The sequence below is a fragment of the Trichophyton benhamiae genome (assembly GCF_000151125.1).
Source record: "Trichophyton benhamiae CBS 112371 chromosome Unknown contig01145.0, whole genome shotgun sequence".
Classification (NCBI taxonomy): domain Eukaryota; kingdom Fungi; phylum Ascomycota; class Eurotiomycetes; order Onygenales; family Arthrodermataceae; genus Trichophyton; species Trichophyton benhamiae.
In genome coordinates this window covers 983,510-1,009,991 of record NW_003315111.1, presented here as the reverse complement: position 1 = coordinate 1,009,991, position 26,482 = coordinate 983,510, and the positions used below count along the sequence as shown (strand labels likewise).

Here is a 26,482-nt window from a genome sequence, read left to right as displayed (position 1 = left end):
CGTTTTCTACTGCCGGACGCGCAGTTCTCGCGCGGTCTGACGGAGGGTTCCACGGCGCCTAGAAAATACTAGGAGCGAACGCCTCTTCGAGATGGTGATTTTCTTTTTGGCAGTTATCCATCGCTGTTGGCTCGCTGGTGGTGTGTGACGAAGTATTTGGCCGATAGCGTCTTCTTGTGAGGGTATAGCTATGTCGGCGCTGGGCCGCATCTCAGTGTCGATGTCGTGGTCGGTGTGGTTGTTGTTTGGAAGTGAAGCGCAGAACGAGATGTGGGGAGAAGCAGGCTGGTGTGGCTTGAGGATATTTGGATTAGGGCCGCCTCAACGCTGTTCCATGCGAAGTCTGGAAGGATGAGAGGAATGAAACCGATGGGCGAGAGCCGACATGGGTCGAGGTGGTGGAAGCCCGGCAAAGCGTCTCTGGAGACAGGCATCTGGAGAAGGCGATCTCCCTGGCAGATCACTTCTGTTTGACTGGTGAGCTGAGCGATTCTACAAGAGATGTGATGGGCGTCAGAAACCAGATCTGCGAGTGGCGGCTTCAATAAGCGTTTTACGAGGACGGGAGGACGGATGAAGGTGCGAGAAGCAAAAAAAAAAGGTTGATTGAATAGTTATCATCAAGGGCTATGTTACATATTTTGCCAGGAGAGTTGCCATTTCAATGAATGTCCCATAACAAAAAGAGAAACATAAAGAGGCCGAACTGACACATGAGAAGGCCGGAGCCACTGCGGGCAAGTTGGTTGCTGCAAACTGATCATTCCGTGAGAATGTTTCCCGGGATCAAGAACCATATTAATAAAAAAAAATATACAAGTGGGTATTGGAACAAGATGCATGCTTGTTGAGATAGTAGAAGTACCTAAGTTAGTGGCACGAGAAAGGGGATGGCAGTGAGGGAGGAGAGCGAAAGCAAAAAGAAGGATGGTTTGGGATCAATGTTGGCTCCACTCGATGGTGTTCAAGTCGACACCCTCTTGCACAAGCTCCCACAGTGGGCTGAGCTCACGGAGGAATGTGACTCTCTCCTTAACTGCCTTGATCACATAGTCGATCTCGCTTTCGGTGGTGAATCGACCAATGCCAAATCGGATACTGCTGTGGGCGCTTTCGTCACTGTTTCCAAGTGCACGAAGCACATAGCTAGGTTCAAGAGAGGCTGAAGTGCAGGCACTGCCAGATGACAAGGCAATGTCCTTCAGGGCCATGAGGAGCGATTCGCCCTCAACATAGGCAAATGATACATTTACGCAGCCTGGATAATGTCGGTTAGGGTCGCCGTTGAGGGTTGTATGCTCAAGGGCAAGAAGACTGGTGAGAAGTCGCTGGGAGAGAGCTGAGATACGCTTCGAGTCATACTGAGGGCTCAAGTGTTAGTTAAACCAGTCATGACAATTGAAATTCATGTGAATGGGGACGAGGATGGGTAGGGGAAAGGAAAATGAGTTGTAAGCCATGATCATATAGTTGCTATATCAAACACAAGTCGTAGGACTTTCAGAACCATGCATGTATAAGAATTGAAAGAAGCATTTAATCATCTCAGGCAGAACTCGTGGCAGTATAATAATCGTGAAGGTGGATGTATAAACCGGAAGGGAATATAACGTACCTCCATCTCTTCCTTGGCGAGCCGGCAGGCTTCACCAAATCCAACGACCAGGGGAGGAGCGAGAGTTCCACTGCGCAATCCGCGCTCCTGGCCACCGCCGGTAATGAGAGGGTCGATGCGAACTCTAGGACGACGTCGAACGTAGCATGCTCCAATTCCCTTGGGTCCATACAACTTGTGGCCAGAAATGGACATGAGGTCAACGTTCCATTCGTTTACATCAACGGGTATCTTTCCAACAGCTTGGGCAGCGTCAGTATGGAAGAAGACCTTCTTTGACCGACAAAGGGCCCCAATCTCTTTCATGGGTTGAATGACACCAATCTCGTTGTTAACAGTCATGATGCTAACCAGCGCCGTTTCAGGTCGAATGGCAGCCTCGAGATCTTCGATTTTGATCAAACCATTACTCTGAACCGGCAGATAGGTCACTTCGAAGCCCTCGTCCTGGAGATGTCGGCAACTGTCGAGAACGCACTTGTGTTCCGTCTGAGTGGTGATGATATGTTTCTTCTTGCCTGAACGGCCAAAGAACCGAGCCACACCCTTGATGCTCATGTTGTTGCTCTCAGTAGCCCCGCTGGTGAAAATGATTTCCTTTGGATCCGCCCCGATGAGAGTGGCAACGTGTGACCGAGCCTGCTCGGTTGCCTTCTCTGTCTCCCAGCCGTAGGCATGGGTTCTCGAGTGAGGGTTACCATAGAGTCCGGTGAGGAACGGTAGCATCGCATCGAGAACTCGGGGATCAGTAGGGGTTGTGGCTTGCATGTCCAGATATATCGGTCGATTTCCTTCATCCATGATTGTAGCCTGTTTCAAGATACCAGCAGACGGATTGGCCAGGGCATCGCCAGTAACAGCAGTGCCTGGGACCGATGCCTTCTGCTCTGTCTTGACAGCAGACTCAACTGTCGTCTGGGCTTGGGCATTGTGCCTCTGCGAGCCTGACACGTACCTCCTGCCGCCAGAGCCGGAACCAGTGACTGTCCTGGCACTGTATGCTGGTCTGACCAAGCTTGCTGACAGCGACAGGCGCCGCGAGCACGCCCGGGAGGCATGCCTGAGCACTTGAGGTGCTATGTTCGACATGGCTGGCTGATGAATCTCTTCCACACAAGAATGAAAGAAGTTGAAAAGTTCGAGACGAGAAAAAGAAGCTGAAGAAAGAAAATTTCGTTGGCGAAGTCTGGATTATGTAAGATATGCTGACAAATCGGATTTTAGCCTCGGCCGAGCTTCAGCTCCGGGTCACGTGAATATCACTTCGTATTTTTAGCTTTTTGACAGGAGGGAAGAAGAAGAAAAGAGAAGAAGAAGAGACGAAGGATGAAGAAGGATGAAGACGGACGAAGACAGGGGAAGCTAGGAGACTGAAGGTTGGTGACAGTGAGGTATGGAAGTCGTACTGAATTACTTTAAGTCATGAGATCTAGATGGTAGCTAAAGATACATCACAGCGCCTTGAACCAAGCTTGAAAGCAGAGAAGGAAATCATGCATGGAGATGAAGGAACAGTTTAGAGGAGACCAATCCAGGCACCGCCCATAGCGACGAGGGCGGCAGCGCCGCTGAAGGTCAAGCTGGAGGCAGCGTTGGGGCTGGTGGCCGCAGGAGCTCCGCCGCTGGTGGGAGTGCCGCTTCCGCTGCTTCCATTGTTGACCCTGGAGGGTGCCTGGCCGTTTCCAGCACCTGCTGCAGCCTGCTTATAGGCTTCAATGGTATTTCCGCTGGATCTACTCGGAGTCGAAGCATTCCGGTTAGTACTCCGTACAGGGACAGCTTTTCCTCACAACCTTAGAAAAAAAAAAAAAAAAAAAAAAAAAAAAAAAAAAAAAAAAAAAAAAAATGACTTACGGAGGGTTGATGACAGCAACCATTCCCTTGGAGCAGTGCTTGCTGACGGAGCAGTAGAGCCAGATTGGGTCGGTGTTGGTGATGTTGACGGAGAACTCGTCTCCCTCGTTGAGCTTGCCAGAGTAGAGTGAGTTGTCGCTGGGCTTGCATGGCATGTCGAATGGGCCAGACGAGATATCGTGGCCGCTTTTGGCAAGCTTGAAGTGAACTATGTCATTGACATCGGCCTTGATTTGGTTTGGAGTGAAGGTAAGGCCGCCATTCTCGGCGACGACGACCTCGACGGTCTTTGCGGCAGCGAGGCCAGCAAGAGCGACGGTGGTGAGGATGTTCATGTTAACCATTTTCGCGGTTTATATATGGGCTTCGTTGGGATTGGTAAGTGTTGACTTTTTTGGTAAGGTGTATCGTGAGGCCAGGAGAATGTACAGGTTGCTTAATTACGAAAAGAAACTCTAGAAAGAAGAGTCTCCTGGCTTTATATATACGGAGTACAACCAGAGGCTTCAGATCGCCAGCGAGATTAAGCATATCCGCAAGGCTGTACTCCGTAGGCCACCATGTGCAATCTCGACTTCCCCAAAACTCCTTGTCCATACAATAAAACCACGGCCTTACGGCCGGCAGTGTATACGAGCCGTGTGCAGCCTGAAACACCAATATGGCAACACATTATCAAACAGACAGTGGTCAAAGAACCTGCCAAGGGAGCGGAAACAAAGAAGCCTCAAAGGCTGAGAAACTGAGAGCCATTAACACCACTCTGTGGTCGCCGTCCAAGACGATATCATATCATAAGCCCCGTAATCCTGCGGAGGGATTCGAGACTGCGGCGGCCATCTTCATTTGACCAATCATGCTGCCTCTTGTCCTCTCGAGCGGCTCGGCATGGTGGTTAACATGACAGAGAACTTGGTGATTTGACTAGACATTCCGGCTTTGCATCAGTTAGCTACCATGTTCCTTTTCCATCAAACACTTCGCGGTCATCTAAGTTGAGATCTAAGTGGTTGTTCGGGATTCACGCACTTGGCGGAGAGAGCTTCGCCCCCAAGCTGGGATTCCCAGCCAATGCCGCTTCGCCCGTATCAAAGCATCAGGCACCCTTGTTGAGCCTTGTGTACGTAAAAAAGACTTTCCAACATATCTGGAGCTTGGTAGTTACGTGGTCTGCGCTGTGGCTATGTAATCGACGTTAAGCGCGAGGAACAGCGCTGCAACAAGCCAGTTACGTCAGAATTAGTTAGCATTTGGGGGCCGATCAACATAGACAAATCGCCGATTCCCTGCATGTTCCAAGTCTCCTTGCTCTACAATTAATGTAGATCGTCGATAAAGCTCCGATTATGAAGAGATATTGGTAAGGCTGCGGCATGGCCGCAAGGTCGTGAGATTTTGAACAATAGGGCCTTGGCTCTGCAATCACGTCGAAGTTGTGGCTGATTAACCGCTGGGATATGAATGGCTACATGGGATGGGTGAGAGCTGCATATAACAATTGGACATCCACTTGTGCCTTAGGCTCATTTCTAATAATATCTATATATGTATGGCGCGGTGTATGTTAGGATCCTTCTATACGCCTTTCCACCATGTCTATTATCGTCTATCCTTCGTATATGTATCCAACAGTTGGAATCCGCTTATAAACTACCACGGTTTTCCGTATCTGGCAAGAGTTTCCATTGGGTTGCCGCTTTGTAACCAAAGATCCAAGACTTCATCTGAAGGTATCCAAATCATACCCACCATGGCTGCTGCATTGACGATCTTGATACCCTCTTGGCTTGCGCGAGATCGCGGAATAATCATCATCCAATCCTTGACTAACACCAGATTATGTGAGTAGTCATTTTCGTCAACTCCAGCTGCAGCCAAAAGGTCAGTATAAGTTTCATAAACTTCTTCTGCTGTTGCTGAAGCAGGTAACCTTCGAACCACGTGCTGGAATGGGATATTGGGAACTCGTCCTAAGTAGTCATTTAGTTTTCTTTATCCTCATCTAACCGATTAGTTGGGAGACAAACCGTTTTCAATGCCATATATATCCGGGAACAAGTTATGAACATCTCCTGGGGGGCGTGGAAGTAGCTGCATATGACGATGCGGCAGAGACCATCCACCCTGCAATCCTCCATTATATATGAGTAGGTATTCGCTTTCCATCCTAGTAAGAACGCTCCATCCAGCAGCCAAATCCGCTGCTTCCAGGGGTTCGATCTGAGGTTTGAATTCGTTGCAATGGAGGATGAACTGTGTCCGGACGACGCAAAACTTATTCAGGCGCAGAGTATGATCAGGGCCAACATGCTCGATAACGAACTCTGGGGGGTCATTTGCGAATGGACTGGCTTTATTAACCGGTGGTTTCTTCTCAGCGTCCTTTATCGGTATTTGCGGTTTCTTCGTCAAGCTTGATGCAATTCGGAATTGGATCTAATATCTTGGTGCGAATTCCGCAGCGGTTAGCCTGTATTCGAATGCTAGGTACAGCTACGTGCTAACGAGTAGCTAGATAAACTGGGAGACGATTGTCCTCACATTGAATGGCTTTGCGGGGACATGGACCGGGTCACGGTGAGAGTATATGACATCGCCTTTCTCAACCAGTGCGTCAAACTGGCGAAGCGCCTTGGCTTCAAGACCTTCTTTCATCGTGATCTTCTGGGCTGTAGGGATGGAGATGGCTGAGATGTGGAAAGTTGATGGCCACGCTGAAGTTTTTAGCATTTTCAGGGCAGAGTTGCCCCTCGGCGTTTTTGCCGCGTCAAGTTAACTTTAACTGTAGTTAACTAATGGAGTGTAACTACTTAAGGGCGATGAGCCAAAGTGGATTAAAGTTCCAAACTTAGTTGGAGCCGCCATAACTAGATAACGGTCATGACGCTCTGCTATTCAAGAGTCGGTAGTACAAAGATAGAGCTGGGACCGGAAGGTAGTATAAAATATGTAAATAGAGCCTATTTGTCTGCGTTTCAAAGATCCGATATAAAATGTTCCAAAATCATTACCTCACCTATGTTCAGTCAAATATGTACCAATCACTCACATCACCCTTCCCTAGCAATTTCTTCAACACTCATAACCTCAGTCATTGATTTCCTTATATATTCTAGCCAAAATGTTCCGAGTCCTAAATTCCATGTCACCACCTCGGCATTCAGTCGATGAACAATTTCATCTAGCCCCGCAATGATCGCATCTGGTTCTCCTCCTGCCTGAAGTTGAGCATTAGCAAGACTATACCTGGCAACATCTATATAATAATGATCCCCATTCCACTCCTTTACGGATAATTGGCCGTAATCAATCGTTTCTATCCACCGGATTTGTGCCGCCTCCCAGTCCATCTGGAGATGTGAAATTTGGGCGAGATATGCGAGCACTGAGAAATGGCGGGTTTGATCATCGTGCCATAGAGCTCCCATTGTCAGCATATTTTCGAATCGATCCTTTAATCCAATAAGTTTTCGTTCTGCCTCCGCGTATCTTCCGGGGTTAAAGATGCCTTCGCGAAGGATGCTGACAGCGCGGTTAATTTCGAGAAACATTGTATCACTCTCGCGAACATTATCCCTGTCATACTGACTCGAGCTTCCCCTGGCAATCATACGGCTTTCTATGGCCTGAGAATATATTTGAGTGATGACCTCGCATGGCCTTGCCTCTAGTTCAGGTATCAGTTGATCGTGGCCGCACTTAATGCCATTTGTCATTAAGTCACTCAAGGCATCACAGTCTTCATCTGCCCCTTCAAGTTCAAGCACAACTTGCCCCAAGTCGCCAATAGCCCAACCTTCTTCACGACTTCCGCGCTTAGCGTATTGTTCAATGAAGAGTTTCAAAGAAAAATATGCCTCGTGGAACAGTCCGAAATCTTTAGCAAGCTTACCCCGCATCCTTATACCCATACCCTGCGCATATCGCTCAAGTTCTGAAGGGTTCTGAGGGTCTAATGGTTTCCAGGCCTCTATATATTTTGCGCGTTTCTCCCACTCTTCTCTGTCTGAAAGGCTATCATCGCGAGCCAGGTACTCGACAGACATATGGCGCAAAAAGCCTGCCTGGGCATTATCATTACTCGTGATCTTACTGCCGGGGCTGAAGTTTGCATCTCGCAAAAATGCGGCAGCGGCTTCGCAACCATCTGTAAATTTCCCCTTGCTGTAAAACTCCAACGGAAGTCTTGTGCACCATAGGCGAGCCTGGAGCCCGGCTTTCTCTGAAGAGTTGATAAGGGTTTTAATCCACCGAGGAAGGGTATTATCTAAATGACTAGACCCTTCACCGTATCCACGAGCAACTTCCATAAACATTTCAGCTGTAATTTCGGCAAAAGTCCTCTCTTCTTCTACCCGAATATCAACCTTCTCAATGGCTTTAATCAGATCGAGACTTTCCTCGGCAAGATACTCGCAGTTGAGACTGCATTGACAGACTTGTGGAAGAATGCTTCGCAAGGGACTATTGTGAAAGGTTAGGATGATATATCAATATAAGAATCGGTGGATTCAGTCCCTCACCTTTGATCTAAGCCAGCTTGTGCCACAGGATAAGCATGAATAACAAGACTGAGAGCATGGATTGCATTCTCTAGCATCTTAGTGGGAGGGAGAGCTTCTCGAATATATAAATATGTCAAAGGATGCAAAACAATTGTATCTTTGCTCCCCGGGCTTCTTCCGTCTTCAAACATTTCACCACTGGCGATCAAAGAACACGACTGTAACTCTTTGAGAGCAATATGAAAGCTTGGCCCATTTATCAATCGAACAAGGTCCGATGGCACGTAGCTCCTTATTGGATCCCTCATCTCGACCTGACCATCAGGGCCCCATCGAGGCTGAGGAGAGGCTGCACGCTTGAGAAAACTGATAGTTGTCTTAGTTCGGTCAAGCCAAACGAGAATATTAAGCAGCCTAAATGCATCTGGATTTTTCTTGACTTCATCCAGAGCCAGCTGGATAATTGATTCAACCGACGTCTTATATATGGATGCATTAGGTCGATAGGAGAGTAGTCTTCGTGAAACTCGCCTCCCAGTGAGAGCATTGAGGTATTCATCAACGGTAACACCATAGGCCAACATATATGCAGCTGCTGAATCAACTGCGAGAGGTTGACATCCCATATACTTGACTACATTTTCTGCTTTGGTCTCCCAGCTAAGCCATTCTTTTACATCGATTCCAGCTCTCGATAGTAAAAAATTTCTGGCATCCATTGGTCCCAGAGGATTTGTAGAAAGCGCCTTCGTGACTCTAGAATCACTGGTATGCTCACGGTGTCGGGACGTTATGATAATGTGACCGTGTGTAGTTTCTGGGAATCCCAACCAGTTCAGGGCCAGCCAGTTATTATCATTATCAAGTATCATAAGCCAAAAGCGTTCTAGGCGTAGGAATTGCTTGATATCATTCAATGCGCAAGAGTTGCTCGGCGGTAACCCCAACTTGCTGTGGAGTCTGATAAAATCGCTCTCCAAAGATTGTGTATCCGTAGAATCCACGAAAAAGACATAATCATAATGATTTGCATTCTCCCGTGCATATTTCAATGCAATTTCTGTCTTTCCGGTACCGCCTTCACCAGAAAGAGCGATTACTTGACGGTTATCTGCGCCATTAAATGTGTTGTGGATCTGTTGAAGGTAATCTTGCCGGCCGACAAAGTGCGGAGTGCCATCAAAGGGAAGGAATACGCGAGCACTACTATGCTGCGGGCCTAAATCTACCAATTGTTGCAAATGTCGAGTGACGTCTCGGAAGATTGGATTATCACAATCTCGGTACCTGCAGATATCTCGGTGATTTGTATATACTCCAAGTGCACCCTCACTTGGAATTCTAAGAAGTGCGGAGTCCTTATCAACGACCTTTGTACGTTCTGTAAGTTAGTTGTCTGATTTTTGCCTTTTTCAGTAATCTTCACATACAACATCAACGAAACAACTAAGGCGACCCCTCACTGGAAGCAACTCATAGAAGCTGAAAATGGGTAGGTTTCTCTGATTGGCGATTTGCTGAAAGTCGGTTGCAATCCGCTCTCTATCAATGAGTTAGTAAATTTACTAAAACCAACTCATAGTGAAAACCAACTCACAATTCTACTGAATTCTTCTTTAATGCATTTATAAATTTTCGGGGCAAACGTATCCTTAACTGCCTCACAAGCCGATTTGCAATATCAGCCAAGGAGCTTCCTCGATGTGGTGCAGCGAGGAATACTATCCCGGACAATGCAGCAGGAATGCGCCGTAGGGAAGGCTTATCACTGCACAGAATGAGAGCCTTTCGATATTTGTTAAGACTAGTAATCTAGGCATAAAGAAGAACCTAGAGATCTCGGGTAAATAACTTACTTTCTTTAAGACAATTCCGCCCAGCGAGTATGCTACGGCGATTAAGGGCCTTGACTTTTCCTAGAACACCTTGTCATCAGATGCTAGCATTGATACTGCCAAGTAAAATTTACCTTCACAGGCCTCACTCTCTCTAATTCGCTGATAAGGTGTAGTGCGCTGTCCTCAATATCTGGATACACATTCGAATGTCTGCTAGGATTGTATCCAAAGCTCAAAATACGGACAGGAGACGAGAGAGCTTGCGGCAGAAGATCTCGTGGCCAACATATATCACCATAACTCCACGTATTGATAGGGTCTCCGGTCAAACCAGATATCAGGAGAATGCTATAACCAGAGTTATTAGAGTTCAGCTTAGGGGAGTGGAGATAGTAGTGCGTACTCGGCAACAGCATGTTCTATCTTGACCGGCTCGTAGAGGGATACAATCTCAAACATATCGCTTGCTCCATTTTTAGCTGAAGGTCCGTGAGAGGCAAATCTGCTCTTTTCCATGCCGAAAATTTCTGTCACTAAGCTTCATGTCCTTCGTGGACTTCCACCTGCGAGATTATTCTGTCTTGTAAGCTGGCACCATGTCTGCGAGACCTGACCTCACCTCAGTCCAATTGAGTTTAGAGTTCCGGATAAAACACGGACCGCCGGGCTTCCCGCTTCCAATCTTGGAATTCCATCCAATCCAACCAATCCATTCCACCAATGGGCCCGGGCCCGTCCGGGTTGAGCCGCAGCCCCCTATTTTCCCACCCATGGATAGGTTATGGATGCTTTGGCCACAATCCTCAAAATGTCACTTACGGAGTACGGAGTACTCGACAGGATACACGAGCATTAACCTTCAGGCAGCGGTGGGAGAAGGTGTTTGGTCCACTAAAGAAATGGTTTGGCGGAGATAGTTCCATCACTTGGAAATTATCTCTTCCTTATCATTTGTAAGGGAGACATCCACCGAGAGAAGGCATTTTGTGTTCTGGCATAGTGCTTGAATGACACGAACCTGTCCTCGACTCGCTGGTTATGGTGAATAGCAGTCAGGGTCGCTTGAATCCGCGATGCACCGAACCGGCTGCCTGGTTTTCCCCTTCTGGAGTTCCGAGATCCGTGCGGTAACGTGGGTGCCTTGCAGTTCTTAAACATCTCCACTACAATTATAATCCAAACTATGTTCTACGGTGTAGACGATAGTCAGGGCTTCCTTCATATTTTGCTTCATGTCAGCGGTGGAATTCTGTATCCTGCACCCCGTACTCGGTATACGACCTGGCTTTTGCCCTTGCCACGAAAAGGAAATCACTCGCATTTAAATCTCAAAGACCAGCCCTTGGCATAAGCTCAACAAAAAGGGGTGATCTACAAATGCTGAGGCTGGCTTGGAACTTAGATCGTTTTGACCGGTGGGGGGCGGCGATGACCTGCTTAATTGATATGATGATTTGCTTCCTCACTGTGCTCCCTTCCCCCAACCTGCAGAGGACATTTTGCCATGTCCGGTGGGCTAGCGTCCTTGTTATGACAGCAACTCGCATGGCGGGAACTTCAGCGTCATGGGTCCACAGGGCATGCCGCAAGCTGCCTGTGCACAGCAAACTCCTATGGCCCGGAGCTATCCATACCAGCTTCTGTCCCACCAATCCAAGCAACTAACCAGTTACTCCAGCCTGAGTTAAGGGGGCTGTGTTACCTCTTATTTCTCGATTTGAAACGTTTGTCTCTCGGCGGGTGGAAGTTCTTGTGCACGTATCCGAACAAGCTGTTTTTTTTCTTATCTTACTCACTCCAAGGCCCTTAAAGCTGAGCGGTCAATGAGTGTGTCTGTTGGCGGGAGTGGCTGCGCTACTAAAACTTGCCAGGTGGATACTGGTTGTACAGAGGGAAGGCAGAAGGAAACCTCTCCAGCCCAGCCACGGCTAGCTTATAAAGAAGGTGTGCTGCCCAGCTTTGTCGTTTCTTGCCCGTCCTCCTCTCAGTACCGAGTTTGGTTGCTCACCTCAATTGTTCACCTGTAGGCTACCCCTTGGCCTCCAATTGCAATTGCAAATGTCAGATATAACTATCACCAACAGCAACGTCTGCGCGTCTGCCAGAAAACGCCCCTTTACGATACAAGGTGCCATCGATGAACGATCTCAGGATAAGATTACGGTATGGGGACGCAAAGGTACAACTTCGGCCCTCGGGGGTATGGCGTGTCTCGCGATGATGGTAGTCTGCCCTATGATCACGATTTTCTGGTGGACATCTCTGAGCCACTATGATGGTTCTCTCTATCATGCTGGTGTGTCCATGGTGAAAGCTGGGTTGATACCGTTCTTCATACAGAATACGCCAGGGACAACTTTGCCTGTTGTGACTGTATATACATGCTGGACCCTATCACATGTCATCCTCTACTCTTTCCTGCCGGGGACGCGATGCAAAGGTCAACTCACGCCGGCAGGGAATTTGTTGGAATACAAGATAAACGGTTTCCTTGCGTGTATAGTGTCGCTACTCCTAGCTGTCGCCCTGCACTACTACGGGCTCTTTGACCTGGCCTTCGTGGCTCAGAATTGGGGAAGCTTTGTATGCTTGTTCAATATCTATGGATTGTTGCTGGCATTGGTATTCTACATAAAAGCCCATGTCTCTCCTACTCACCCCGAAGATAGGAAGTTTAGTGGTGAGCAATATAAACAAACTATATAAGTCTTTTCCAGTGTTAGAATTACTAATTGTGTCGGTCAGGATCTATCTTTTACGATTTCTATATGGGTATAGAATTTAATCCCCGTCTCGGCGCGGACTGGGATATGAAGCTTTTCCACAACGGGCGTCCGGGCATGATTGGGTGGTTAATAGTGTAATACCACTCCCTTATCCTACTCCACTATTGCTTCTACGACACTGGACATTACTAACGATGAATAGTGACATGTGCTTTGCGGCCTGGCAATATAAACAACATGGATATATTACCAACTCAATGATTATCACCAGCTTCCTTCATGCGGTATATGTCATTGATTTCTTTTGCAATGAAGGCTGGTATGGACCATCCCTGCATTTGAGTCAATAAAAAGAAGTCCTAATTTGATTATTCAGGTACCTAAAAACACTCGATATGTGCCATGATCATTTCGGATTCTATTTCTCCTGGGGTATTGCCGCATGGCTTCCTGTGATGTATACCCTCCAGACACAGTATCTGGCCACCCACCCAGTCGACCTTTCCAGCTGGACTGCAGCGTTGATCTTGACAACCGGAGTGTCAGGATACGTCCTATTTCGTGCAGCCAACCATCAGAAATATATTTCCCGTGCCACAAATGGAGACTGTAAAATATGGGGTAAACCTCCACAGTTTATCCGTGCCAAATATAAAACGGCCGAAGGATCCATGCATGAGTCCCTCTTGTTATGCTCAGGTAAACTCCCAATTATTTTTATCCTCTATCAATGCACCTTCATAGCTAACAAGTACTCTAGGCTGGTGGGGACTTGTTCGTCATGCGAATTATCTTGGCGATTTGATACTTTCTTATTCCATGTGTGCCTCTTGCGGGTTCACGAACTTGCTTCCATGGACTTATGCCATTTACATGACAATCCTTCTTGTCCATCGATGCTATCGAGATGAAGTGAGGTGCCACAATAAGTACGGGGACTCTTGGAAGGAGTACTGTGCCAAGGTACCATACAGGATTATTCCAGGAATTTTCTAGCTGCGTCACTTTATACTCTTTATACTTTATTTTGTTGATTCCATCAAGATTTGGGTCATGTTAAAGCACAACGAGAGACCGTACTGGAAGAATTCCCGGCAGCTTTGTTTTACTTTATGATAAGACTGATACTACGGCCGAATAGAATGAATAGATCATGAATATTATTCGCAGATATTTAAATAACAATTGCAACCTCTGGAAAGGTTCTCCAAGACATTAGCATGCTAATGCTCGGCAAATACAACCTATGCAGTTCCTTTAATGTCATTGGCAAGGAGCGATTGCCAGGACGGTCGAGCAAGAATTTCTTTTGCCCATCTACCCGTAAGTAAATTCGTCAGCTAAACATCCACCACATATACCCAATGTGTGCTCACCTGGAGACGGCTGGTTTGTCGTCAATTGCATTAAACCCAACTTTGGGAAGCAGAGTAAGATAAGGGAGGTGGTAAAGATCTGCTAGAGTTAATACCTGCTATTGCGTCAGTAATTGCATTAGCCCATGTCAGTACGTTTAACAAGATTGCTCACATTGCCTCCAATATACTTTTGCTTGCTCAGAATTCTTTCATAGCCATCCAGGCAGTTCATGAGGTTAGACTCATATAATTTGACAGAGTGTTCGTCAGGGCTCAAGCCTTGGTATCTGTTTATCCGTTAGGACCTAAAGAGTAAATATATAATGTATAGACCATGCTTACGGCTTGAAGAGTTTTTCGTAAACGAACGGGGCAGCCGCAGCCTCAAAGGAGCCTACTTCAAGGCTCAGTCCTTGGGCGTAGAGAGCATTTGCTTTTAGTTCGGTCGGAACTAGTTCCGTTCCCTGAGTTGCATATTTGGCTATGATGTAGTGGCAGATAGCTCTGCTTTCATAGAGAACGAAGCCATCATCATCCTGGAAAAGGACTTAGTAGCTGGCCAACACAGGAAGGGGTCCAGGTATGTGCCTACTATACATGGAACGCAGCCGAAGGGCTGAATCTTCATATAATCCTCCCCCTTGTGTTCACCTTTGGACAAGTCGACGGTTACATACTCAAACGGGACCTTTAGTTCGTTAAGGACAAGAACAACACGCTGGGTATTAGTTGAAGGGGAAAACCCGTACAACTTGAGAACCATGGCTGTTGAATGGGAAGCACAGGAGACTAAGTATAGTTATTTTGGGTAGCCACGTAGATAGGCAATGATCTTTCCAAAGGCCGAGTTATGTAAAACACCTCGTCTTATCTTTGGCCTCAGGTAACCAACATCTATTTATATTAGCCACCTCGGGTAGTAACTCCAGAGGCGGGGTTAAACCATGAAAAGAGGGTTATTCTTCCAGTTGCATGAGGAAGTATGTACACGTTGGTGGCATCATGTCTGAAATACGAGCCGTTAGGTAGTTTGTGGTTAGAACTATTAAGCAGGCAGCGACATAATATTGGTTGTCCCAAAGAATTCACGCCAAGGGGGGCTAGGCTGCAGAATGGACTTCCAGAATAGCCTTGCTAATGATGTAAGAAACTCAGAATACCCTGATGTGTTAGTCGGTGGTTATATGCAGAGACGACTCCTTACACCGGTGCCGAGCCATTTGTACTTAGCGCGTCTGCATAAGCTACAGATGTCAACGGCCATAGTGGGGGTCTTCCTTCTGGTACCTCAAAATCATTATAGGAGTGGGTAGGCTCCGAAGAACTTAGCTTTGTCTACCGAATTCCAGACTATTGACAGTTTGAATTTTGATAGCCTCAGCTGATTAGGTAAACAGACTTTTGGATTAAAGTTTTCGGACACTTAATAATCCTTCCCGAGAATGATCCATTAATGGAAGATACCTAACATGACTATGATGACTCAGCAAATATAAACTTGGGCCTGGTGACGAAAATAAACCAACGACTTCGTTCTCTCAATGTAGCTGCCGACGGCTAACCTGTAGCCATGAATTATTTGATCCTCAACGGAAGCCAATTAAAATACAATATATGCTTGGCCAGTCTCAAAAGGCTGGCTTCAGAAATATGTACATCCCCAAGATCAACTGCAATTGCCCCTCCATAATTTACCTCAACCCCCACTGGTATGCCTGGAGATCTCACTTTGGCAGCCTGGGTGTGTGCCATTTATGCCTGAGGAGCAAAACCAATGCGAGGACCTTCGGTGTCCCATACAACGAACTGACTCTTCAAGAACACATCGCCGAAGATGTTTGGTACACCGCCGCTGCTGCCAACTGACTGAAGGCCACCGAAGCAAACCGATCCAACTGCCTGGTAGTTCATAAATTTGCCAGGGACAACCGCATTGTATCCACTAATGCTGAGGGTGAAGTCGGGAAGCTTGGCATCACAAGGGAATACCCAACCACCTTGCTGCTGGTCGTTTTTGGCACCCTGGACTTTTCCGTAGTACTCCTGAACAACATCGTCGCTGAGGAGCATGAGAGTAGTACCCGTGTCTAAAGAGAGTCAGTATGAAGCCCGGGCACTTCGGTGTGAAGAGGCTTACCGGCAATGCCGTCAATGGAACTTCCGCGGGTGCCGCGGTGCTGAGCTCCGTGGAACGAATGAGTTGAGTTGGAGCCTCCTCCAATGGAATAGCTTTCAGCAGTGAATCCCCACCATCCCTGGCTGTTGTCTACATTGGTGTAGGCAATCTCTCCACTGTGTTTCGAATCATCGATATACCCAAAGTCATACGATCCTGGTTGGCCATGCTTGAGAGTGCAAGTGAACAGGGGCTTCTCAAGCTGCTTCAAGACAGTATCAAAGAAGGTCGTCTGAGGCTTCGGTTGGACTAATATATATGTTAGCAAGTTCACGAGTGCAGAAAAGTCAGAGCATATATCCTACCAGTATTAAGGACGCTGAAGGACAGCCCCATCAGGCCGTCAGTGGCCTTGTCCTTAGCAAACTGGTCGCTCACTTTCTTTGCGGACTCGACGGCCTGTGAAGAAGCCGTGACATTTCCAATTGAGACGGTGTCGAGGAAAACATCTCCTCCAGCAGAGCTCATATCGCCATAGGTAATTTCCCAAGAATACCCATCGAGACGCTTAGACTTGGAGGTGGGCATGTAGAGGTTGTGCCCCTGACTCTGATCTTTCGGAGTTTCTGTGGAGAAAACCCATCTGCAATGTGTTAGCTACGTAATCATTGCAGTCCAACTACTTGTTGATTAAGAAGCAGTTCACTTACAGATCACCGGAACCAGTGTCAAGATCAAGGTTCAATTTACCCTGTCCAACTGTGACCTGGGTGACATATTGTTCGTCGTCTTTGGTTGGAGTGGTAGGAACGGATCCCCTGGCGGCATCGCTGACAGCTTTGGGGACCTTCATGCCGAACTTGTGCAGGGCACGAGCATAAGCGACAGCAGGATGGTGTACCGCCTTCATGGGAACGGCGACCTGAGGAACGTTGAAACGTGCCTTTCCTTTTGTGGGTGCAGCTACCGTCAAGGTAGAACACACTGCCAGGACGGCACCAATTTGGCTGATTTGGACCATGGTGGAATAAGTCAAAGTCTTTTAAATAGGCTTGAAATGGGGGAAATGGCAAGGAAAGAAGAAAGTCTGGCTGGTTTGAGATGGATAGAGGCCTGGTTAAGATGGGTTCCAAAGGGAGGAAGCAGTTCATATTTATACTCCCATTGCGATGTTACGGACGCTGTTGATATCCACAAATACCCAACTGCCATCTTTATCCCAGGGGCTCTCTGATACGTATTACTCCGCACATAGCCTGCGTCAAATTCACACACGGGATGATAGTGTATGTTTACGACCATTACGCGGACTCGCGAAGCAAAATTTCCAGGAGATATACGCAATTCGCTAGGTCAGCGGGCCGCTTGGGTTCCTCCATTACGAGACTTCGCGCATGTAAACGACAGGGAACCCTACAGCCCCTACACAACAAGCCTGGCCAAGGCGACTTAAGCCTTGCTAAGCATTCTCAAGCTTTGATCAACGGACACAAGGCCCTCGTCGAATACACCTTGTGCTAACTATATGTAGGTACAGATGTTCCAGAAGGAGTGAAGACAGAGTGTGGAGTCCAAAGTCCGGGGGATTTGCAGGGAACTACGTAGCAACGCAGAGTTACATGAAACCGCTAGTCAACTGACAGAGAGAGGCAAGATGCAGACGGATATCTTCATACGAATTACACCATCTGGGAGATAATAATCACTGTGATCTACAGAAGGGTAGTGCCGGAGAGAAGAATATCACTACATATGTCTTTGTTGATCGACAAAAATAATTGGTATAAAATTAGCAGGGATACAAACAACACATGAGCTGGAGAGAAGAGGAGCCTTCTTCTCCCCCTGTTTAATATTTAACACCATTGTGTTTTGAGATGCCGGGCCTGAGACCTAGTACGGGGAATATCTGGCACAGGGCAGAAAGAGACACCGGTTAATGCGCGGCACATCGCAAGGGAGGAGAAAGTGCGCACTTTGATAGGTAGATGATCTTTTACTCCGAAATGAGAGCGCACAGGGGAATCGTGCTTATCTTTCCCACCAGGCCAGTAATCACACGTGAAACGTCGAACAAAAACAAGCTTTCTCTGTCAAGGCTTGACCTGGACCAACCAACCCAATATTTCTATTTATACTCGATCTGCTCGCCTCCAATCAGGAGAAAGTATCAGCCTCTTCCTGCTTTTACCAGGCCGACTATTCTGTTGGCTAGCCGTTGTGATTGGAGATTACTTTGATTATCAGAACGTCGTGATGAACAGTCTCCAGCAGCTTCAACTCGATGACGGCCTGTAATTCGTAACCTATAATAACTAATCTATTGCAGGGGAGCAAGCAAGCGGCTGCAACATCGAAGGGTTTCCCCGCCCGGACACATGGGATCAGCGTTCAGTTAATTTCCGTGAGCTCCGAGGTAGAACTACTTAGGCCAATTTTGACTGACGAGTTCCCCTGTCAAAAATACAAGCTGGAGGAAATGCAAAATCGCCTGGCCTGGGAATAGATTCTCCAACAAGAGACAAGCAGTTACTAGTTACCAGTGAAATGGAAGACCAGCCAGCAAGGTACTTATGGTGTGCTTTCCCGTTAACCCCCTGCTACGTTGTCGAATCAGAGATGATGGAGGTTTAGAGTCGATTGATTGAGAGATTCCCTTCAGAATCCGTCGAGACCCAGGACTGTTCCTCCACCGCAAAGATATCCATTTAACTAATATCAAAACCCGTTCCGTATATCCGGAAGAAATCTGGGGGTAACTGACTAACCATTAGTTATGTCTGTGGCGCAATTGAGGACTCAGTATTCGGCCGGAGAGTCGAGAAAAAGCAGGATATTTATATATTTCCGATAAAAGGGAGAAACACACATCCATAGAGTCTTCACATCCTGCGCGACGGAGACATGTCCTGCTGGCAGGTATCGAAACTAAGGTATGGCAAATCTCTGCCTGCCGAAGCCCTCATCACTAATGCTGCCAGCCTCTGGTTGGTGTTCCTGAGGCCAAGAACTGCTGACTAATAAATTAAATACGCTAACCCAAGACGTCAAAAACATGGAGAGAACCACACGTGACTAATGACGTAATTTAGCCGATCACTTCCCTGTCAGGGCTGAAGATGACTAAGTCATTGCGCCACGAGCTTAGCCACTTTTAGCGCCGCAGCGGAAGGAAGAAGAAGCTGAAGAGAAGCAAACAGCCTGATCGTTGTTTGTCCTCAACGCAGAATACAGACGCCTTGCTATTTCTCCTACTCTTCGGCTATACCGTTGTCTCTTTCATCTTCTTCGTTGTTGTGAACCACTGTCTTCTCTGCGCAATCGACGCATTTTCCCGAGTTCCCGACGCTGCCGAACCACCACGAACGACCACATTTGGCGGGGTTGACATGAGTCTCAAGGGCCTTCAGAAGGGCTTCGCCAGAGCTCCCCAGACTTTCAAACAGAAATTCAACCTTGGAGAGAACACAAAGGATCCCGTCTATATAGATGCGGAGAGAAGGTTCCAGGAGTTGGAGAAAGAGACGAAGAAACTGCATGATGAATCGAAGAAGTACTTCGAAGCCATAAATGGTATGCTTTGATTTACTCATGGTTATCCTACCACTCTACCAGTGCGGAATGATTCTAACTGCTCATACTGCGTATAGGCATGCTAAACCACCAGATTGAATTCTCAAAAGCGGTTGCGGAGCTATACAAACCTATCTCCGGTAGAGTCTCAGATCCTGACGCCGCAAAGCCGGAGGGGAACCCGGAAGGTATCCAGGCATGCGAAGAATACGAATCGATTGTGCGCTCCCTACAAGAGACACTTCAGCCCGAGCTAGAGCTGATAGAGAGTCGGATCATCAGCCCCGCGGACCAGCTCTTAGAGATTATCAAAGTCATCCAAAAGGTTGCTGTCAAGCGTGAACATAAACAGCTGGATTATGACCGGCACCGCGCATCCCTGAAGAGGCTACAAGACAAGAAGGAAAAGTCTCTCAAAGATGAGAAGGCTATGTACAAGGCTGAGAACGATGTGGAAGCGGCAACACAAGAGTTTAATTATTACAACGACCTGCTGAAAGATGAACTGCCGAAGTTGTTCAAGCTTGAGGCAGAGTTCATTCAGCCGCTTTTCCAGTCCTTTTATTACATGCAACTGAACGTATTTTATACCCTCCACGATAAAATGCAGGGACTGAATATTGGATATTTCGACTTAACATCAGATGTTGAAGAGGCGTATGAACGAAAACGAGGTGATGTAAAGGAACGAACAGAAGCGTTGAGCATTGTCCACTTCAAAACGACCGGCGGCCGCCGCCCTGGCTCCAAGTTTACACCAAAGGATAAGCTTGCGGCTGAATCAAAATACTCTAGACGGACAACCGATGCTCTCTCCGACCCTAACCCTCCACCTCCTTACTCCGCCCATACCGCTTCAACTCTTATCGGTCGTGCTAATAGCGCAAGTCCTGCCTCCCTCGCGGCGGCTGCAAAGTCAAAACCCGCTCCTCCACCGCCGAAACCCAAACCAGCGAAGTTCAGCGCTGCACCCGTTGAAACTGCTACCGCCCTTTACGACTATGAGGCCCAGGCTGTGGGTGACCTGAGCTTTACTACTGGAGATGTCATCGAAATCACCCACCGCACGACCAATACTAATGAGTGGTGGACTGGAAAAATTGATGGAAAGTCTGGACAATTTCCAGGTATGCATTCCTTGAGAAAATCGACTCCCTGTTGTTGAATGTGACAAATCGCTAACTATGATTCTGTGAACAGCTAACTACGTCAAGCTAAATGTCTAAACAACCCACTCATATTCCTATAGACTGGAGCGTCCTTGATACCTGCTATCTGTTTCCCCCATTATCGTACACATAGTACCTTTCTGCACCATGTTACTACATCATAAACTAACTCGTACCAAATGCTGATTCAAAAAAAATACCTCAATACATGCAATACTTCCACGATCCACCCTCCACATATGCCACGACGTTCTCCCCATGAAAACTCCCTCAGTCTTCTTAAGGCACATATCTACATCTCCATAACTAGCTAGTTAAGTTGTTCATCGACTTTTTTACGCCTCCCTCTACGCACCCCTTAAATAGATAGCTAACTATATATTTCCCCTTCTCCAACTCGTCACGGCTTCACTCCTATTTTACCGATGTTTAATATTGTCTTTGAGGCGTTGTATATCTAGATAGCGTGTCGCATAACAACTATTCCTTCAAATTACCATATTTTTCATTTCTCTACGTTGGGTAAACGAGTGATCGCCATAATCCATGGCCGACGTATTTCAACAAGTAGAAGGCCCCAATGTGAGCTTATCTTATCACCACGTGACAGATGTGGCCCGCGCCTGAGTCATACAGCTTAAAAGTTCCAGGAAGCATTTTATTTCTCCCCAGCTTGGTCATACTGTCGAATTCTCTTATTTAGTTGATAATCACCATCAATTAATATCATTTGATAGTTACTTCTACTCAATTGCTTTCGGTATCGTTTCCTACTCAACATGGCTCCAACAGTACTTCACCTTCGTGCCGAAGACAAGCCCCTCGAGCATAGGTACGTATATCCTCGTTACTCTACTACACAGCTCGTCTACAGTTTCTGAGAATGGTTACTCAGAAAATATTTAATTTCTGTCTTGAGCTTCATGTGGCTCTATGAATACTACTCTAACATCCATTCTACAGATCAGCTCTTACCCCTTCCACAACCAAGGCACTCATCGCGGCCGGCTACAAAGTCAATGTTGAGCGTTCTCCTACATCTGCCATTCGCAAGCGAATTTTCGATGACTCCGAGTTTGAGAAAGCCGGTGCTACCCTTGTTCCGGAAGGTAGCTGGGTTGATATCCCCTCCGACCACCTTGTCATTGGGTTGAAAGAGCTTGATGAGACCAAGGATTTCCCTCTCAAGCACTCGCACGTTACCTTTGCACATTGTTTCAAGAACCAGGGCGGTTGGGAGAAGGCTCTTGGACGATGGAGCAGGGGTGGCGGTGTGTTGTATGATTTGGAGTTTCTGCAGGTATGTATTGTATACGTATGGCGGTGAGCATGTGTGTATGGTAAAATTTACTCATGTATTATAGGATGATAAGGGTCGAAGAGTTGCAGCTTTCGGTGAGCTATCTTGACTCCATGTATGCTTTCAATTTCTAACTAATGCCCTTCTAGGCTACCATGCCGGATTTGCTGGAGCTGCTCTGGCTATTAAGACTTGGGCCTGGCAGCTAGAGCATCCCGACGGTACTCCACTCCCAGGAGTTGATGAATTTACTGATGGAAAAGGTTACTATTCCAGCGAAGAGGAGATGCTGGAGCAGATTCGCGGTGATGTTGTCAGGGGTGAGAAAATTGCTGGACGACGACCTCAGATCCTAGTCATTGGTGCTCTTGGACGCTGTGGAAGGTAAGCTGAACTCGCCCGATGAGCTCTTTGGGCAAAGCTAATATCTATGTGTTAGGGGTGCCGTTGATGCTTGCGTCAAGTCTGGATGCGAAGATATTCTTCGATGGGACATGGCCGAGACTGCGAAGGGTGGACCCTTTACAGAGATTGTCGAAGCTGACATGTGAGCTTATTTTTATTACCCTATAAACTTGGCACTTTCTCCGTCTGACTTGAATAGCTTCATCAACTGCATTTATCTCAGTGAGAAGATTGCACCGTTCGTTGATATGAACAGTTTGAAAGCTCCAAACCGCAGACTCTCCGTTGTCTGCGATGTTGTAAGTATTTTTTCACTCTGAATTTACATTGATTCCATAGTTCTTACAATTTTCAACCACGCAGAGCTGCGATACCTCGAACCCGAACAACCCAATTGTAAGTACCTGGCTCCTGAACCTGAAGTTCATGTTTAAAACTCAAACTAATTCATTACAGCCAATCTACAACGTTAACACTGTATGTATCCCGATCGGCTGGGCGAATACCAACCCAACTAACTCTGTTTTAGACATTCGATAAGCCCACTATCCCCGTTAGCGTCTCTAATCCACCTCTCAGCGTGATCTGTAAGTTTCGCCTTCTCTGCCCTGTGTATTAAAGAGCTTGATCTAACCTCGATGTAGCGATCGACCACCTACCCAGTCTTCTTCCAGCCGAATCTTCTGATGCATTCTCCAACGATCTGCTTCCTTCCATGCTTGAAATCCAAAACCGAGCTTCTCATCCTGTTTGGCAGCGTGCGGAGAAGCTTTTCAGGCAGAAGGTTGCTACTCTTCCTGCCGAGCAACAGAAGGTTCAGCAGTAATTGCTCAATACAGTGATTCCTTCGGTACTCCATGCTCACCTGAGGGTGTGACAGATAAACATTGTAAACCATTGCCTATTTAAGGCTTAGGAAAAAATATACAGGTAGTCAAATGAAATAGCTTGTAATATGGAATGGATTTGGGGTTGATATTTTTTATTTTTTTTTTTATTTTTATTTTTTTTTTTTGGTTCTATATTAACCCTGCTTCTTTACAGTGACTGGGGCAGTATGGGCACTATAGACAGTTGATGTAGCAGATCCCGTCAAATAAAAGAGATGCCAGGCCGTCCTCCCGAATGCAAATAAGATATATAAATCTGGGGTAGGTGAAAAGAAACTAAACTCAAAAGAACGTGGTGAAACTGGGAAAAGCTGTGAAACAGAACAGCAAACCGCCGCCTTTATAACCGATGTAATTTAATGCTCAGAGAGATTCTTCGTCCTGGAAGCGAGAATATCGAAAGCTGGAAATATAAAATAAACCGTTAACTCCCTCGCTAAGGGAAGGTCTTGAAATGGCATGGGCAAGTTGGAAGGGGCTGTATCGAGTGGATAAGGCTGATAGCTGAAGGCTAACCTTTCTATCTAAGCCAGAATCCGTAATTAAATCTCAAGTACTCCGCAGGTTCAACGTTGAACCAGGCGGGTTCCGGGTGAGTAGCAAACATTTTTCGAGCAGTGGACATTTTTGCATGGGGCTGGACTTTTTTTGAATGTAATGTTTTTGGCAGGGCTTCCGAAGACTTCTGCTTTAGGGATTTCATGTGTCTCAAGCCAAATGACGGATCAAAGCTGATAAGTATAAGGGCTTTTGTTCCGTCTTCCATACCAGCATCAGTCGAATAGACCATGAATCGTTCGTCAGCAGCAGCAACGACCTTCCCAGATTTTGGAGTAGGACTCAAAAGCTTCAGCAGCTCTGGTGGTGCATCATTTGGGGGCCACATCTTTATTCCACGGGATTGGTATCCTTCTTCAGTTTTAGGGGCTGAATAGCCGCTGATGTCTATTACACTGCGAGGATACATTGTCGCATTGGACCCTTTATCATCCATTTCGTATTGTTGGAATTGACGCTTTCTTGCCCCAATACGTAGCCGGAGTCTGTCAGGAGGTGTGCTGAATGGTTTCAATGGTGGTGGGGGGTCATTAACAAGGTCCATAAAGGCGGATGCCATGAGATTGTAGCCGTGGAACTTGGTGTTAGAAAGTGTGAAATCTCGACGGTTGGGAGACTGGGCCTCCTCAGGGGTATATTCGAGGTGATAGAATCTCTTGTGGCGCTTCTTCGGCGGTTCATAATTTGGACGACTGAATGGGTCAAGGGTTTTAGCTAGTTGGTCGTTCGGAAGCGAGCGAACCGGTAGGTACTTAGGAAGGCCGCTTTTAGGGAACGAGAATTCTGCCCTACAATTGCCATCGACAGTGTCAAAGCAATCGAGAGGCTGGCTATAGTGAATGCGAAAGTTCTCACTTCCACTGTTCTCCCACTCATGCCTGCATTCCACGATGGTTAGTTGGCGTGTTGTCGGGTCTACCACAAGTGATAGCTTCGTCCAGTTGTCGTTAATCGGCCCTTCGCGGTGCTGTCGTCGCCATATCCGCTGCCACTTGACATCAACAGGATTAATAAGTGGAAATCGTACACAAATATAGTAGGAAGTCCAGTCAATTTCTTCGTCCTCGAAGGAAGTTTGGTTGGAAATGGCGTAGAAATAACCATCTTTGACCTCAAAACACACAGTCGATCCAATCTCAGATCCCACAAAGTTTTCGAGCTGGATAGATTCCAGGGAGGTATCAGATCCAGTCACGAAACTGAACCCTTCCAAGATCCACTCACGATGGCCATGCCTCCCACGGCCGGAATGAGTACCAAAGTACATGAATGAACGGTTAAGGCGCACGAAGAGGTTCCGAGTCGAGGTTAGGGGGCGGCAGAATCTGACCCGATGGGGTTTCCTGGCAGTTGAGTAGTTTAGGCTCATATCTATTACAAGCAACCACGGCGAGTCTCGCCCTCCAGGCTGGCACACAAGCGCAACCATTCCATCGCAGTAGCACAGTAACTTGTATTTGAATCTTGAATAAGGTCGTCCATTTGAAATGAGGGGATAAGAGTCAAGGACCTCTTTCAAGTCAACAACCTCTTCGTACTCGGCTGCTTTGAGAACGTCCAACGTCCGAATTTGTCCGTCGCTGATGTAGCAAACGACTCCTTGATGGAAAAGGAATTCATTCCCGAACGCAATTAAACTTGCAGAGTATGGTTGAGCACTCGCTATAGCTTCACGAATATCATACACTCTTCCAAGTGCTTCACGGTTTGAAATTTTTTTTGCAGCAGCAAGCTCCCCTTCCACGGTATAGGCGATATGAGCCTATACAGCATATCAGCATTATATATAGAAACAGCAGAAAAAATTGCGGCTATTCTTAAACTCTTCCTACCTTGACAGCTTTTCGAGCAGTAATCTCATCCTTTAGCAAGCCATAGAGTGTGCGGTTGGTGAGACTTAGGTTAACATAATCGTTTGGATCAAGATAACCAGCTACTTGATGCCATATGTCAAAGGGAACTGCATCAAATATCGGTGCCATGGTTATCTATTAAACCGCCTTGCGCCAGGAACCAATACTCGCAGTCGCTGTTCTTGGGCTCTGCAGCGCGATTCACTGGTTAGAGGGAATGACTTTATATCAGAGCCATCCGCAAAGCAGTGAAGAGGATGGTAGTAAGCCAAGGAGGGGGAGAATGGGTGAAGTTGAGTCTGAAGAGATAGGCGGAGGATGAAGTTCACAAAGGCGCTCCCAAAATGGGAATAGGCAGAGAGCGGACAGCAGAGTGAGGCTAAATCTCACTACTAAGCAACAAGAAGCAACAAGCAACAGTAACCACAAAGGCCAACACAACAAGGCCACGGTAGACTGGGTATCTGATATATCTTCTGTTCTAGAGGCTGCTACTTGTTATATTTATTCAAGGCGAACGGTTAAAAGGATGTTGTGAGTCTGCTCCGTTTTGTAACCGCACTGGCTAATGTGGAAGAGAGAGGGCATTTCCTACACCCAGAACTGGTGGATGAAGCAGCTCTAATAAGAGTTATCTGGCCCTGGAGCCGCTGGGAAAGGCCCGGCTAGTGCCTTTGTGGGCCGCCACGAGGCTCAAAAGTCAAGATCCGTCTCATCCTACC

General features: G+C 47.0%; 8 protein-coding genes across 8 annotated transcripts; 2 read left to right on the top strand and 6 right to left on the bottom strand.

The window, feature by feature from the left end:
• Positions 1–938: 938 nt before the first annotated feature.
• ARB_05732 (uncharacterized protein) lies at positions 939–3,813 on the bottom strand (the record flags this gene model as incomplete). Its single annotated transcript, XM_003016287.1, is given in 7 exon segments — positions 939–1,339; positions 1,422–1,473; positions 1,616–2,551; positions 2,571–2,801; positions 2,868–2,977; positions 3,155–3,348; positions 3,470–3,813. 7 exon segments carry the CDS (start codon positions 3,811–3,813, stop codon positions 939–941), a joined length of 2,268 nt encoding a protein of 755 aa, XP_003016333.1.
• Positions 3,814–5,119: 1,306 nt separating this feature from the next.
• On the bottom strand, positions 5,120–6,199 carry ARB_05731 (uncharacterized protein; the record flags this gene model as incomplete). The annotated part of the gene is made up of 3 exons (XM_003016286.1): positions 5,120–5,439; positions 5,497–5,905; positions 6,011–6,199. 3 exons carry the CDS (start codon positions 6,197–6,199, stop codon positions 5,120–5,122), a joined length of 918 nt encoding a protein of 305 aa, XP_003016332.1.
• A 320-nt stretch (positions 6,200–6,519) lies between these two features.
• Positions 6,520–10,328, bottom strand: ARB_05730 (uncharacterized protein; the record flags this gene model as incomplete). The annotated part of the gene is made up of 6 exons (XM_003016285.1): positions 6,520–7,933; positions 7,993–9,344; positions 9,405–9,516; positions 9,572–9,786; positions 9,944–10,160; positions 10,216–10,328. 6 exons carry the CDS (start codon positions 10,326–10,328, stop codon positions 6,520–6,522), a joined length of 3,423 nt encoding a protein of 1,140 aa, XP_003016331.1.
• A 3,704-nt stretch (positions 10,329–14,032) lies between these two features.
• On the bottom strand, positions 14,033–14,659 carry ARB_05729 (glutathione S-transferase, putative; the record flags this gene model as incomplete). The annotated part of the gene is made up of 3 exons (XM_003016284.1): positions 14,033–14,183; positions 14,239–14,432; positions 14,489–14,659. 3 exons carry the CDS (start codon positions 14,657–14,659, stop codon positions 14,033–14,035), a joined length of 516 nt encoding a protein of 171 aa, XP_003016330.1.
• A 989-nt stretch (positions 14,660–15,648) lies between these two features.
• On the bottom strand, positions 15,649–17,033 carry ARB_05728 (aspartic endopeptidase (AP1), putative; the record flags this gene model as incomplete). Its single annotated transcript, XM_003016283.1, has 4 exons — positions 15,649–15,983; positions 16,034–16,321; positions 16,378–16,655; positions 16,723–17,033. 4 exons carry the CDS (start codon positions 17,031–17,033, stop codon positions 15,649–15,651), a joined length of 1,212 nt encoding a protein of 403 aa, XP_003016329.1.
• A 1,883-nt stretch (positions 17,034–18,916) lies between these two features.
• On the top strand, positions 18,917–20,811 carry ARB_05727 (uncharacterized protein; the record flags this gene model as incomplete). The annotated part of the gene is made up of 4 exons (XM_003016282.1): positions 18,917–19,003; positions 19,171–19,585; positions 19,663–20,712; positions 20,786–20,811. 4 exons carry the CDS (start codon positions 18,917–18,919, stop codon positions 20,809–20,811), a joined length of 1,578 nt encoding a protein of 525 aa, XP_003016328.1.
• Positions 20,812–21,533: 722 nt separating this feature from the next.
• Positions 21,534–23,285, top strand: ARB_05726 (uncharacterized protein; the record flags this gene model as incomplete). Its single annotated transcript, XM_003016281.1, has 9 exons — positions 21,534–21,586; positions 21,718–22,054; positions 22,119–22,149; positions 22,204–22,438; positions 22,494–22,601; positions 22,659–22,758; positions 22,799–22,936; positions 22,989–23,046; positions 23,104–23,285. 9 exons carry the CDS (start codon positions 21,534–21,536, stop codon positions 23,283–23,285), a joined length of 1,242 nt encoding a protein of 413 aa, XP_003016327.1.
• Positions 23,286–23,869: 584 nt separating this feature from the next.
• Positions 23,870–25,889, bottom strand: ARB_05725 (F-box domain protein; the record flags this gene model as incomplete). Its single annotated transcript, XM_003016280.1, has 2 exons — positions 23,870–25,669; positions 25,740–25,889. The coding sequence occupies 2 exons, from the start codon at positions 25,887–25,889 to the stop codon at positions 23,870–23,872; spliced, it is 1,950 nt and encodes a 649-aa protein (XP_003016326.1).
• Between the last annotated feature and the right edge of the window lie 593 nt (positions 25,890–26,482).